The 14,502-nt window shown below is 43.1% G+C and overlaps 1 protein-coding gene across 1 annotated transcript in view; it reads right to left on the bottom strand.

Annotated features, from left to right (window-relative positions):
- The window catches only part of LOC126393463 (titin-like), a 101,696-nt gene that overhangs the window by 43,992 nt on the left and 43,202 nt on the right, over positions 1 to 14,502 (bottom strand). The window contains exons 41-70 of the mRNA XM_050049649.1: positions 13,921 to 14,199; positions 13,092 to 13,658; positions 12,629 to 12,910; positions 12,273 to 12,551; positions 11,905 to 12,186; positions 11,544 to 11,822; positions 11,169 to 11,456; positions 10,771 to 11,049; positions 10,389 to 10,670; positions 9,235 to 9,513; positions 8,598 to 8,876; positions 8,204 to 8,482; positions 7,443 to 7,721; positions 7,075 to 7,356; positions 6,679 to 6,951; positions 6,309 to 6,587; positions 5,935 to 6,213; positions 5,545 to 5,832; positions 5,178 to 5,456; positions 4,691 to 4,972; positions 3,905 to 4,183; positions 3,541 to 3,822; positions 3,182 to 3,460; positions 2,805 to 3,092; positions 2,403 to 2,681; positions 2,033 to 2,314; positions 1,599 to 1,877; positions 1,015 to 1,293; positions 536 to 814; positions 118 to 396 (exon numbers count right to left, since the gene is read on the bottom strand). Of these exons, the coding sequence (XP_049905606.1) occupies positions 118 to 396; positions 536 to 814; positions 1,015 to 1,293; positions 1,599 to 1,877; positions 2,033 to 2,314; positions 2,403 to 2,681; positions 2,805 to 3,092; positions 3,182 to 3,460; positions 3,541 to 3,822; positions 3,905 to 4,183; positions 4,691 to 4,972; positions 5,178 to 5,456; positions 5,545 to 5,832; positions 5,935 to 6,213; positions 6,309 to 6,587; positions 6,679 to 6,951; positions 7,075 to 7,356; positions 7,443 to 7,721; positions 8,204 to 8,482; positions 8,598 to 8,876; positions 9,235 to 9,513; positions 10,389 to 10,670; positions 10,771 to 11,049; positions 11,169 to 11,456; positions 11,544 to 11,822; positions 11,905 to 12,186; positions 12,273 to 12,551; positions 12,629 to 12,910; positions 13,092 to 13,658; positions 13,921 to 14,199 (8,700 nt within the window). The remainder of the gene's footprint in view (positions 1 to 117; positions 397 to 535; positions 815 to 1,014; positions 1,294 to 1,598; positions 1,878 to 2,032; positions 2,315 to 2,402; positions 2,682 to 2,804; positions 3,093 to 3,181; positions 3,461 to 3,540; positions 3,823 to 3,904; positions 4,184 to 4,690; positions 4,973 to 5,177; positions 5,457 to 5,544; positions 5,833 to 5,934; positions 6,214 to 6,308; positions 6,588 to 6,678; positions 6,952 to 7,074; positions 7,357 to 7,442; positions 7,722 to 8,203; positions 8,483 to 8,597; positions 8,877 to 9,234; positions 9,514 to 10,388; positions 10,671 to 10,770; positions 11,050 to 11,168; positions 11,457 to 11,543; positions 11,823 to 11,904; positions 12,187 to 12,272; positions 12,552 to 12,628; positions 12,911 to 13,091; positions 13,659 to 13,920; positions 14,200 to 14,502) is intronic.

Raw genomic sequence — 14,502 nt, forward strand, 5'->3', positions numbered from 1 at the left:
CAGATGCATGTTTATCTGAAAGAACTAGTTTACAGGGCACTTGCAAGAATTTATGATTTTTGAGATTTTGAAATTAACTGTGACCAACAGAATAGTTGCATGTGTTAGTGGCTTTACCTATCTTAACCATAGCATGGCAGATATCTGTGCCCTCTGAATTGGAAATCTCGCATGAGTATTTCCCGGCAGCTTCCCGGCGGTCACTGTTGAGGACTTCCAGGGTGCTGGAGAAGTTGGTAGTTTTAACGTTGTATTGGTACGACGCCCAGATTAGTTTGCCATCCTTCATCCAGCTAACATAAATCCTCTGGCTGCCAGTGAATGTGCACTCCAATGTCAAAGGATGGCCAATTTTGTAGTAGGTGTTTGTCAGTTTTCTCACAAAGCTCACCGGTTCTAAGAAATCAATCAGCAATGGTGGTGTTAGAGAATATAAGCAGTGGAACTTGGCCTTTTAAACAAGCTGGTTAAATACTATCTTATGGACGTGCAGATGAAAATCCCCGTAAAGAGGTGAGGTGCTCATGCGGTTTACCTAGTTTGACATTAGCGTGGCAGATATCGGTTCCTTCAGCATTTGAAATTTCACATGTGTATTTTCCAACGGCCTCTTCTCTGTCACTGTTGAGGACTTCCAAGGTGCAGGTGTCTTTGGTGGTCTTGACATTGTACTTATATGATGCCCAGATGAATTTGCCGTCCTTCTTCCAGGTCACGTTGATTCTCTGGCTTCCACTGTACGTACACGTGAGGCTCAAAGGTTCACGGAGTCTGAAATAAGTGTCCTCCAGCTTTTTCACAAAGCGGGCCGGTTCTGAGAGGAGTAAGTTGTGGGTTAGTTGCATGAAGCCTACAATATGTTATACTACCAGGCAGTTATTAGTGTAAACTAACTAACCAGATGACCATCTCAAATGGCTGTGCTTCTCTAGGCAGCAGCAGAAGGCCTCTGTTGTTAACGCAGTTAGTTGATAAATTGAAAGCAGATAGTGTGTTAAGAGTTTGTGACTTTACCTAGGCTGACACAAGCATGGCAGACGTCGGTTCCAGCTCCGTTGGAAATTTCGCAAGTGTATGTTCCAGCTGCCTCAGGCCTGTCACTGTTGAGGACGTCCAGGATGCAGGTTGAGTCAGTTGTTCTAACAGTGTACTGATAAGAGGCCCAAATCAGCTTGCCATCCTTTTTCCACGTGACGTAGACCCTCTGGGTTCCGGTGTACGTGCAGACGAGTTTCAGTGGCTGACCTACTATGAAAGTGGTGTCCTCCAGCTTCTGGATAAAGCGCACGGGTTCTGAGAGAAGCAATGCTGATGTTAGAAAAGCGCTCATTGTTATGCTGCCATGCATTAGCCTCTATGTCAATGTAAATTCTGCTACTACGGATGAAATGTAACTTGTAGCAAAATCAGTGATAGAAAACTAGATAAGTAACCCTTCTAAGAGTTGCATATTTCACGTGAGGAACTCTTAATACATAATCAAACCAAAAAAAAGAAGGGTGTAAGGTGTGAAAACTCTATGGGAGAAGATCCATGAACACATGTAACTGATTTATCAAGTTTCTTTCTATGAATAAAGTATAGGAAACAAGCATCACCTTTCACCACCACATTACAGCTGGCAGAGGCTGAACCAATCCGGTTCTCTGCCTTGCAGATATATTCGCCCTGATCGAACTTGGTTGTTTTGGTCAGTTTCAACGTGGCAACACCCTTTACGAAGTCCATCAAGCAAGTATTGGACTTGCGCAGCTTTCCGTCACCTTTAAACCAGGCTACGGAGATGTCAGGAGTTCCCCCAATACAGCATTTCAGGGTAAGTGGATCACCCAGAATTACCTCCACTGGCTCCATCATTTCAACAAAGTATGGTCGCTCTAAAATGAAAGATGATGATGTTGATGAAGATGGTTTAGTATAACTTCAGAAGTTGTGTATGAACAAATGGAAGACTGAATTAATGAATGCCTGAATGATCATGAATTATTAAAAATGTAACTGAAGACAATAACATGCATGTTAATAATTTTACCTAGAAGTGACACTTGTGCTTCACATCTGTCACTTCCGACTCCATTGTCTACTTCGCAAGAGTATCTACCGGCTGCCTCCATACTGTCGGAGTAAAGAACCTCCAGGATGCAGGAGTTGTCTGTGGTGATCACATTGTACTGATATGAGGCCCAGATGAATTTACCATCCTTCTTCCACATCACATTTATTCTGGGGGTTCCAGCGAATGTGACTTCAAGCCTCAAAGGTTTGCCCTTTTCAGAGGAAATGTCCTTCAGCTTCTTCACAAAGTGGACTGGTTCTGAGAGAGGTAATTCCATTATCAGTTACTTAAAATTCACTTTAAGAAGAACACACATATTCAAAAGAAAGATATCATGCTGACAAACCTTTCACAAACAGGTTAACTGGGCAGCTTTCCTTCCCTGCATCGTTAATGATCTGGCAGGTGTACTCTCCTGCGTGGGACCTGTCCACTCTGTGAAGCACCAAAGTGGCGACGTCGTTCTTCAGGGTGATCTCGCAGCCTCTTCCATGCTGCATCTCCTTTGCTCCCCTAAACCATTTGACCTTCAGGGGGGCACTGCCTTTCACTTTAGCTGAGAAAGACACGTTTTGGCCAGGCACTATTTCCTTCGCTTCAGGTGTTTCCACAAAAGATGGAGGTTCTGGGTTCAAATAAAAAAGATGTGTTGTAAGATAATCATTAACTTTCTCTGAGGAGCCCGATCCTGCACTACGGAAAACATCCTTTAAATGTTCTGTTCTCGACTCTATTCACGTCTACTGACCTGTCACATTCATGGAAGCACTCGTCTCACTGGCTCCTGCAGCGTTTACAGCTTTACATGTGTATTTGCCAGAATCAGACATCTTGACTGTTGGGACTCTCAGTCTGCAGCTATTATCAGTGCAGCTGATGTCATAGTTTGGCCCACTCTGGATCTCCTGGCCGTTGTGGAACCAGGAAGTTGTTAAAGGGGCAGAGCCAGCAACCTTACACTCCATCTCACCAGGTTTACCCACAACAAGGTGGGTGTCTCTCAGCTTCCTTATGAAGCTCGGTGGAATCAATTTATCTATTGTTAAGAGAACAACAAGTTATAAAGCATTTCTGAGCTAACCTCTAATTAAAAATGATTAAGACGTTTGTGAAAAGGCCACCAACCTGAGACAGAGAGCTTAGTTTTGCAAGAGGCTGTACCAACATGGTTTGTAACCTGTAGTTTGTATTCTCCAGCGTCTGCTTTATCAGCAGACCGAATCTTCAGGGTTGCAACCTTCTTTGTGAAGGACAGCTGATACTTGGCACCAGAAGAGATTGCTTCGTTATCCTTGAACCACTTAATTTTCAGATCTGGTGTTCCAGATACTGTGACTTCAATAGCTGTATTGTCTCCTGACTTGACGTTCAAGGACTCGGGGCTATCCACAACAGCAGCAGGTTCTAAAAATTAGGAAGAAGATATTAAGCTAAACGAATCCTCACACTGGTGGTTATGTCATAAAGTCTGGAGTTCTACAAACCTAGAACGGTCACTTGGGAGACAGACTCCACAACTCCAGAGTCATTCCTCAGCTGGCAGGTGTATTTACCAGCTGTAGTTGAGTCAGCTTTAGGCACTACAAGGGTGACCACATTATTCTCAAATGTGATCTTCCTGTTGTCACCATCTCTGAGAATGTGATCTTTGTCCTGAACCCAGGACACAGTCAAAGGCTCGGAGCCTCTTACTGTAGCTGTCAGTGTTAGCTGCTGACCGGCGGTAACTGACTGGTCCGCCAGTTTCTTGACAAATGCTGGTTGTTCTGAGTAGTGATGGAAAAATCAAAAGTGAGTGGAGGTAATCACACAAAGCTCTGAAGAAATGGCCATTGCGTCTGTACTAACCTTTTAGGCTAATGGTAGTGCGGCAGCTTTCAGTTCCTACATTGTTAGACACTTTGCACTCATAAAGACCAGCATCTTCTTGGTCCATTTTCATGATGTGAAGTGTGGCAGAGCTGCCCTCACTGACCATCTTACACTTTCTGCTCTCCTTTAGTGGCCTTTTGTCCTTGTACCAGTTCACCTGGAAAGGTGGAGTGCCGTACACCTCGCAGTGTAGACTGGCATCTTTTCCTTTTATGCCCTCTATCGGACTTGGAGTTTTAATAAAGGATGGGGCCTCTGGAAGATATATCAGAGATATATTAACAAACTGAAAGCAATTCGGTCGGGCAGTTCCATAGGACAGAAATTCTTGTTGAAGGTCATGCTTAAGTTCAGTCCATGCTAGAGGAATCCATCCAGACGGTGACAGAAAGATCATTAGTAAGAGAATGGAAATCAAAGAAATTAATATGGAAAACAAAGGGTTAACTATAAGGTAAAGGGTAAACAAGTCATTCAATCAAAAATAGGGAAAAACATGTCTCTAAAAAAAGAGGTAACACACAGACACATGCTATCAGACACACTGGATGACAAGAATCTGATTTTCTACTGAAACAGAAGGAAGACCATTGGACTCCATGCTGAAGTTTTTACACAGAAACCACTCTTAAAGGGTTTAACTCAAGACTTCTAAAAATCTGCATCATCACAGATTTTCATTCCTTCTTTTTCATGCTACACAAGTTCAGAGGGGGCAAAATCCACAAAACGATTAGCAAAGATATCTGTTCGATAGCTGACCTTGAACTGTGAGAATGGTGCTGCAGCTCACACTGCCAGCATCATTATGAGCCTCACAGGTGTAGACTCCGTTATCCTCAAACCTTGTGGTGTGCAGCTGGAGGTACGCAGTTGAGTCAACAAACATGATCTTATAGTTGTCTCCGTCCGTTAGCTTTTGGTCATTTTTGTACCAGCACATAGTCAGGGAGTGTGAGCTGGTGGCCTTGCATTCAAGACGGAGTGCCTCACATTGCTTCACAAAGGTAGTGGGAGGAAGTTTCAGGACAAACTGAGGGGGCTCTGCAAAGTCAAAAAAAGATCAAGTTACTATCATCAGAATAAAGTTAGCCTCGAATCAGTGTGAGGTATGGAGGATGGCAACAGGTGAGAGAAGAAATGGTAAGGTGGTAAAGTGGAGGAAATGAAGAGGAGCTGTGAGAATGGAGAAAAAAGATGGAGTTAATCAAGAGGTAATGGTAATGGACAAAAAAGAAAACAGTCCAACCTTTCACCAACAACTCTGCTGCACTTTTCACCGTGCCTGCTTCGTTGCTAACTTGGCAAGAATAAATTCCACTTTGCAAAGTCCCGACTGAGCAGAGCTCTACAGAGGAAGAATATTCCTGTAGTCTAATCGAACATGATGGTCCTGTGATGAGTTCGTTGTCATCCTTGAACCATTTCACTATAAATGGAGACGTTCCTTCAAAGACGCTTCTGAAGAGTACAGTAGACTTTGGAATAACAGCCTGAGACTCAGGTTCAGCTACGAATCTTGGTGGCACTAAAACCCACACAGAAAAAGGATTACCATGCATGACTAACAGACTTTGAGTTGAACATTTTTATAAAGTCAAACTTTGAATGCTAACCTTTAGCTGTGAGAACTCCACTGCACATACAGCTGCCTGCTGTGTTGGTAACTTTACAGGAATATTCTCCTGTATCATAACTCTCACTCAGTTTTAACTGCAGTGAAACAGTATTTTCATCATGCAGAGGTTCATATTTGGAGCTCTTGGTGATCTTTTCTTTCCCTTTGCTCCATTCAACCGATACTGGAAGAGAACCGGCCACTTTGCACTCCATGGTAACCACTGAACCCATGATTGCTTGAATGTTTGTTAACTTCCTAATGAACGTCGGAGGAATTACTTCCTCTGTTAAGAGTAACAGTGAAATATGATTAGTCAAAGAAAAAACACACAATGTTATAACTGAAAATATTAGTTATATCAAGAGTTGAAGAGTTTTTTACAAACCTAAAATAACCAATGTGATTTTACAGCTGCAAGTCCCCACAGAGTTTGTGGCTTCAAACAGGTACTCTCCCCTGTCCGCCAGCTGAGAGGACTGTATGTTAAGAGTGCTGACGTTGTTCTGGTAGCATAGACGATGTTTTCTGCTCGACTGGAGCTCTTTGCCATCTTTAGTCCATTTTACCCTGATCTGAGGAGTTCCAGCTACCCTGCACTCAAGACTAACTGGATCTCCACAAGTCACTTTGACTACTTCTGGTTTCTCTTGGATCGTTGGTGGTTCTACAACAGCGAGAAAAAGAGGTGAGTGCGCTTGTTATTACCATTCAGGCTACCTATGCTGTTGTGCAGAAGAATCAAGCATGAAGTGGAGGTACCTTGCACTACAAGGGTGGCAAAGCATTTGTCCTGCCCAGCCTCATTTACGACCTGGCAGGTGTATTTCCCGCCATGAGTCGCTTCACAGGCAGGAATCCTGAGAGTAGCCTCTTTGTTCTTGTACGTTTTCTCAATCTTTGGATCCTCTGGGATCCAGTTCTCGTCTTTTTGCCATTGTACAGAGAGAGGTAGAGACCCTTCCACTGTGCAGCGAAAGACAGCAACGTCTCCCAAAAGAGTGGAGACATTTTCTATCTTCTTGACAAATGTTGGAGGGACTAATACAAAGAAAAGATGTCATTGTAAAACCATTAAGTGAGCATTGCTGTATGTCTAATGTATGTCAGTGTGATCATCAGTAAAACCAACCTTTCAACGACAGAGCTGCAAAGCCAGTACAACTTCCAACCTCATTGGCTACGACGCACTGATAACTACCAACATCTTCCACTTTACAGTCCTGGATCTTCAAACTCACATTTTCGCTATCAATGATGTATTTTTGGCTGGATTTGATTGGCTTGTTATCTTTGAACCATGTGACCTTAAATGGGGCAGTTCCTGCGACTTTGCAAGCAAATGCTGCAGTGGAACCTTTAACAACTTCAACAGACATCAGCTCTTCAGCAAACAAAGGTGGCTCTGAAATATCAAAGAAAATCAAGCTAGAGCAACCTTTGATATGTATTAGTTATGTGATATAAAGCTCAGCCTCGACGTTAACTGAAACGCAGATAAGATGTGAACGTGTAAAGGAAAACCAACCTTTCACTTCGATCTCAACAGTGCAACTCTCTGTGCCTGCTTCGTTGCAGGCTTCGCAGATGTATTTTCCCCTGTCATTTTCACTAACTTGACAAATCTCTAAGGTGGCGACAGAGTTCAAAAACAACATCTTGTGTTTGAAACTTTGGTGAATCTCAGCTCCGTCTCTGAACCAACGCACAGAGATCTCTGGAGTACCAGCAACCGTGCACTCAAACACCTTACTATCTCCCACTCTTACTAATGATACACCTTCAGGTGTTTCAATGAAAAACGGGGGTTCTGAAAAAAAACATACACACAGAATTTAAGTATGGTGATCACTACAAGGTAAAGAAAACTGAAAAACGTGAGAGACCAATATTAACCTTTGACAAAGAGTGTCATCTGGCACGACGTGGAGCCAACATCATTCTGTATTTCACAGACATATTCTCCAGAATCTGAGGTTTTGGCGAAGAAGAGCTCCAGTGAGCTTGAGGTGTTGTCTTTGATCACATTACAGTCGGCACTGGATAAAATCTCTTTCTTGTTTTTAAACCATTTGGTGATCAGTGGCGGCGTGCCAGAGACACGAACATTAAACTTAACCTTTGACCCGGGCAAAACATTCATGGATTCAGGCTTTTCAAGGATGCATGGTGGTTCTGTTGGTGGACAAAACCCAACACTTCTATTATAACACCCACATATACAATATGATTATCCCTTAAACTCCAAGAAAGTGCTGAGGATGAGTTCTGACCTTTAACAATCAACATTCCAGAGCACTGGGTGGATCCCGCCTTGTTTTTAGCCATGCAGGTATAGCTGCCGCTGTCTTTACTGTCAAGACGACTGATTTCCAGGAAAGCAACATTCTCAAAGAATGTGCTTTTGTGTTTCTCATCAGTCTGGATCTCTTTCTCATCTTTGTACCATTGTATTGTCATTGGCAGGGAGCCGGATACAAGACACTCCAGATGAGCGAACGATCCTTTGATACCTTCCGTCTGCTTCAGTTTTCTTGTAAAAGATGGTTTAATAATCTGATCTATTACATACAAAGTGCAAACAGTGTTCAGTTGGTTGTATGAATACAACAGTCACATTTTGTCATAAAGGATATAAAACTTTAGGATAAACTGACCTAAGACAGTAACAGCTGCCTCACAAGAACCACACCCAGCTTTGTTTGAAACCTCAAAGGTGTATTCACCGCTATCACTTTGCTCTGTTTTAAGTATCGTGAGCACAGAGCTGGTGTCTGTGCTTTTTATTTTGTATCTCCGGCCTGAGGTCAGCTCCTTTCCTGCCTTCATCCATCTGGACTTGAGCGGTTTGGTGCCTGAGAATCTGCATTCAAGTCTGGCTGGGTCACCCTGCGTTACACTGATGGACTTTGCATGATCTGAAATACTTGCTGGCTCTGGGATAACAAAATGATCCATGACACAATTATGCACTTACAATGCAACAGAAAAAACATCAAGCTTGACATAAAAGCAGCAGCAGTGAAGACAAGAGACAAATGTCCTACAAACCTGTTACTATGAGTACAGCGGCACATCTCTGAGTCCCAGCTTTGTTCTGTGCCTTACAGATATATTTCCCGCCATGGGATAACTGAGCATTTCTCAAATTCAACTCGGCACTTTTGGTGTCAAAGGACATCTTAATATGCTCGTCTTCTGTGAGCTCATGATCATCCTTTATCCAGGAGAGAGTCATGGGAAGTGCTCCAGACAACATACACTTCATAGAGATCTCAGAGCCCACAGTGCAGGACATATCCTCTAGTTTCTCAATAAATGATGGTGGTTCTAGTGAGAGAAGACCATAAAATCAGACTGGAAGCTGCAAGAGGATTTACACAAACACAGATGATCCACACTTCAAATCTTTATGTCTGATTGAACCTTGAACTGGGCTGCATAAATAAGAAAAACATGAGCTGCAACCTTATCTCTTCACAAATTACACTGACTATTTTGCACTAAAATACATTATAGAGAAAATGTCATGATGCCTGAGTTAAATTTCTGTCAATGTTTACTTCCAGAGTTTATCCAAAATGCCAAAAATAATTTTTTGGAAATTTGTATAAAAACGTAATTCATAGCCAAACGGGCAACATGTAGAAAGATAACCTTGGACGGCAGATTTTGTCCTTTGACTAACCTTTCATTGAAACCAGGCAAGAACAAGATGTCTCCCCGACAGCGTTTGCAACAGTGCACTGGTACGTGCCAGCGTCTCCAGGCTCACAGTTTGAGATCTGAAGAGTGACGATGTCGTTTTCAACACTGATCTTATGCCTTTTGTCATTTCTGATCAGCTTTTCATTGATGAAGCAACTTATTTCATATGGAGGGGAACCTGAAATGGTTCCTTCCAGGAAAATGTCGCCCCCCTTTACAAGCTCAGCTGATTCAAAAGGCCTCACAAACACTGGAGGCTCTATAAAACAAAGACAGTAAGGGTTATATTTAAAGGCAATAGAGGGCTTTAGAGTAAGTCTGGTCCACAGAGTTCATTTAGCTGTTCAGGGCTTCCACATGACAAACACTCCACTCTCATGACCCTTTTCCACTGATGGAACTGATTCTGTTCTGGTTCCCAAACCTAATTTTGAACCTTTCAGAGGCCCCAGGGCAGACCCAGAGCACAGTGGAGGGATTATACACTTGTCCGGCCTAGGAATGCCTCAGGATCCTCCAGGAGGAGCTGGAAAGGGTCACTAGGGGGAGGGACATCTGGGGTACTTTGCTCAGCCTTCTACCCCCGAGACCCAGCCTCGGATAAGTGGTTGAAAATGGATGGACGGCGCATTTCCACCAAAAATAAATTGGTTCAGAACCAGAAAAGTTGGTTCTCAGCTAAATAGCAAGTTCTCCTTGACCTAAGGTCCGAACAGTGACAATATAAGTGGGCGTGTCATTTCACTGCTGAAAATGATCAATTTGGTGTAGAACAAATAGATTTCAAAGTAATTAGTGGAAGCTGAGATATGATTGATAAATATCCTTGCAACTTGTAATCCAGGAAAAGTATCGTGGATCAATGTAAGGTATGTTCCAACTGATGCAAACAGGGCTTGTTCAGAGATCTTTGCTCGGCAAACTACTGCAACTACAACAATGAGTCAAACCTCAGGTCTTTGCAGTGGTGGACAGAAATATAACCTCTTCATGGCGCTAAGGTTTCCTGTCAATGTTGGCAGCACTGAACACGTTAAAGAAGAATGTGGACCAGACTTCATGTCAACAGTCTAAAGTTTATCTAATAATAACTGGGTAAACTCTCTGTAGGGGACGACGAAAGACTGAACCAACCTTTCACTGTTACTGTGCTGCTGCACTGGTCTTTGCCGGCTTCACTGGACGCCATACAGACATAATCTCCACTGTCCTCTACAGAGCAGTTCTCTACATCCAGGGTCGCTATTGAGCTGTCAAAGGACATTGTGTGTCTGTGGTCTGGAACGATTTCTGAGCCATTCTTAAACCATCTGATGGTAATAACAGGAGTGCCCTGCACTTTGCAGGACAACTTCAGAGGTAGTCCAGATTTCAGCAGCTGTAAGGGCTCAAGCTTCATTGTAAATGTTGGGGCCTCTGTAAATTGACAGTAACAATTACAGTAAAAACAAGAGGTTAAGTAAAGAAAATAGCAGTTGAGTGAATCATGTGTTTAAAAGAAAGAATGAAACAGCACCTTTCACAAAGAGGGCTGCAGTGCAGTCCACCTTCCCAGCATCATTGGATACTTGGCATGTGTATTTAGCAGAGTCACTGGGTTTCACTGAGTGAAGCTCCAAAGAGCTTGAAGAGGAGTCTTTCTTTATGAAACACTTTCCCCCAGTGAAAATCTCTTTCTCCTCTCTGAACCATTTAACAATCAGAGGAGCTGATCCTGTAAAGACTGCTTTTATCACAACATTTGATCCGGGTGCAGCATCCTGGGATGCAGGTTTCATCGTGAAGACTGGAGGTTCTGGAGTTATTTAGGAAGAAAAGGAACACATGTTCAAAGCCTATCAATAGCTCCTGATTATTTGTAATGTCAAATTCTTATTCAATCTCAGCTAGGTAAAGTAATTCAACTCTTCTGACCTTTAACGGACAAAGTACCACTGGTTTCTTTTACTCCAGCATCATTCGAGGCCCGGCATTTATAAACTCCACCATCACTTTGTTCCAGGCTGGTTATGGTCACAATGGCTTTAAATTCACTGAATTCAACTTTATGTTTGTCATCACTGTGGATTTCTTTATCGTCTTTGTACCAAGTAATAACCATTGGCTGAGATCCAGCAACTCTGCATTCCAAGGTAACATCACTACCAATACTCCCGTCCACTTTCTTCAAAGATCTGGTAAAGGATGGTGGAACTGCGCGATCTGTGTAAGGAAATATATCACAAGATATGTGACCAAGGGCCAAATCTTAAAGTTGGCATTAAAGAGGAATTCTTGGTTAAAACTAACCTATCACAGCGACTGAGCAGGTACACTGGTCTTTTCCGACTTTATTGGACACCTCCATTGTGTACTCTGAGGTGTCTCCTTTATCTGCTGAAAGGATCTTTAAGATGGCAGTGGTCTCCTTCACAGTCATCTTATATTTACGGCCACTGATCATCTCCTTCCCGTCTTTGAACCACTTCACTTTGAGCTCTGGGCTTCCAGAAATCGTGCATTCCAACGTGGCTGACTCTCCTGCAGTCACACTGATGGATGCTGCTTTGTCTATGATCCTAGCAGGTTCTAAAATACAACATGAGCTTTAGAGTTAAAATCATCTACGTCTAAACTAAAAATTTTGAATAAATAAAAAATATCTCCTAACCTTGAATTGTTAGGACAGCTTCACATTTCTGCTGTCCCGCCTCGTTTTCGGCAAGGCAAGTGTACTTGCCGCCGTGTTTTATCTCAACAGAGGAGAAGGAAATGCTCGTGACATTGTTCTCAAATGTCATTTTGACATTTGGATCATCATCTCTCAGTAGCTCAGAATCTTTCATCCATTTAACAGTGATGGGAGCTGAGCCTTTAAGGGTTCCCTGTAGCTTCACTGTATTTCCCAACACTGCTGTAGCACTCTCGATCCTCTTTGAGAACATAGGTGGCTCTGAAATAACAGTATTTGTGATATAAACAACAGCCAAGAGGAGAACAGTAAATTAACTATATCCTGTTATTCTTTACATCACTAACCTCTCTGTTTAGTCATTGATGTTGAGGTTACTGACCCGACCTCATTTGATACGACACATTCATATTCACCAGCATCAGCACTCTCAAATGAGTGGATCTCCAGAGAGGCCAGGGCTCCCTGTGACACTATTCTGTACTTCTTATCTGCTGATAGACGTTTCTTATTCTTTTTCCAGGCCACCTCGAACGGTGCAGAGCCCGCAATCTCACACTCCAACACAGCTACAGATCCTCTGACAGCCTCTAAAGGCACTAACTCCTTTCTGAAAGATGGAGGTTCTGAGGGGGAACAGACAGTTCAGTTAGACGAGTTCTTACTCTGAAAGTTTGGTTCTGCAATCAATTTGCCTACAAACCTTTTACTGTAACTTTAGTGCTGCAGCTTTCACAGCCAGACTCATTGAGAACCTCACAGGTGAAGTTCCCAGTGTCACTCAACATGACATCCCTTATCTCAAGAGTTGCGACACCATCCTTCATACTGATGTCATATCTGCCTCCAGCGGACAACTCATCGTTGTTAAAGAACCAGGTGGTGTGAAGTTCAGGGGATCCTTTGACGGTGCACTGCAGCCGAGCGGTGCTGCCTTGCTTCCAGACTGTGGTGGCCTCCAGCCTCTTTACAAAGACTGGTGGCTCTGGAGAGGTGTGTGGTTAGAAGAAGCCAATATGAAGTCATTTAAAAATAACAACCCAGCATTGTAAGAGAAGAGTTTTAAGACACCACAGAATACAGTTATGTTCATTTTCAGCACTGCAGATTTACAACAGCTTCAAATGCTGCAGCAGCCAAAGCCAAATTTACCAGACAGCCCTTACCTTGTACCTTCACCGAGGTGGAGCAAGTTGCACTCCCAGCTTCATTTGTCACTGTACACACATAATTTCCACAATCTTTCATTGTGGTCTTTAGGATATCAAGAGTGACTGTCTTATCCTCAAAAGACAGTTTACAGTCTGGAGACTGATGGACTTTTCTACCATCTCTGGTCCAGGTGACAGTGACTCCAGTGTCCTCATCCACCTGGCACTCCAGGTGCAGAGGACCTCCAAGCACAGCAGCAAGTGGACCCAGGGGCTTTACACAGGTGGGCTTATCAATAACACGCAGCTCCATGCTGCACTCAGCCATCCCAACATTATTCGACACCTTGCACACATACTGCCCCCTGTCAGCTGGCTCAAGTTTGGTTATCTCAAGAGTGTGCTTATTTCTGTCACAAGACGTTTGGTAGTGTGTCGGCACATGGGGTAAGGCCTGGTTGTCTTTGAACCAGACAACATTCAGTGGAGCAGATCCTGATATTACACACTGTATCACTGCCCTCTTTCCAACAAACACAGTCTGAGGGTCAGGTTTAGTTATAAAGGCAGGGGGGGATTTCTCTATAAGAATTCAGAAAAAGAGAAACACATTAGTGGTAATATGTTAGACCTTGTTCATTTACCTTAACCAAAACCTGCCAACGAGACACAAACAAACCAGCAGAGCAAGAAAGCTTAAAAAAAAAAGCAAGAAAAAGCAAAGTTTCTACCAGCAAAAGATGATACCTCATAGGAAAAAGAAATCAGCTCAAGATTCAAGTTTCATTACAAACCAATAACAGCTTCAAACCAGCAAGGCGAAGGAAACATGCACTGCTCTTACCTGTCACGCTGAGAGAGGCAGAGCATTCATCACTGCCATGTCGATTGGACGCCTTGCAGGTGTATTCACCACCATCCTCCTTGTGTGGGCTCAGAATCTCCAGAGAGGAAGTGCAGAAGCGACTGATAATCCTGTACTTATCACCCTCTTTGATGGGGTGTCCATCTTTGAACCACTTGAAGCTCACATTTTGAGCGTCCTCAGTTTCACATTCAAACTTGGCAGGGCTGCCAATGTTGATCTCCATGGGGACAATTCTGTGCCTGAACACAGGTTTCACTGCATTTTTGGAGAGAAAGAAAAAGACAAAGTAAATAAAGAGAAGCAGCTGAATTGTTAACATACAGGACTGTTTCTACTGGAGGTGGTGATGTATTGAACCTGGTATGGAAAGTGACACACACTGAGTTATCCTGTTGTGACTGTGGAGGAGAAAAATGTTGTTAGGTTTAGGCTGAAGATGTGATGGAAGGGATTCTGTGATAAGAATAGAAAGCATGCAAAGAGGAATGGACCAGGAATGAGAACTGATGGATGTTTAAGGACATGGAGTCAAAGGTGATTCCTTGGAAGGACAAAGAA

This window comes from Epinephelus moara, chromosome 7 (genome assembly GCF_006386435.1).
Source record: "Epinephelus moara isolate mb chromosome 7, YSFRI_EMoa_1.0, whole genome shotgun sequence".
NCBI classification, from domain to species: domain Eukaryota; kingdom Metazoa; phylum Chordata; class Actinopteri; order Perciformes; family Serranidae; genus Epinephelus; species Epinephelus moara.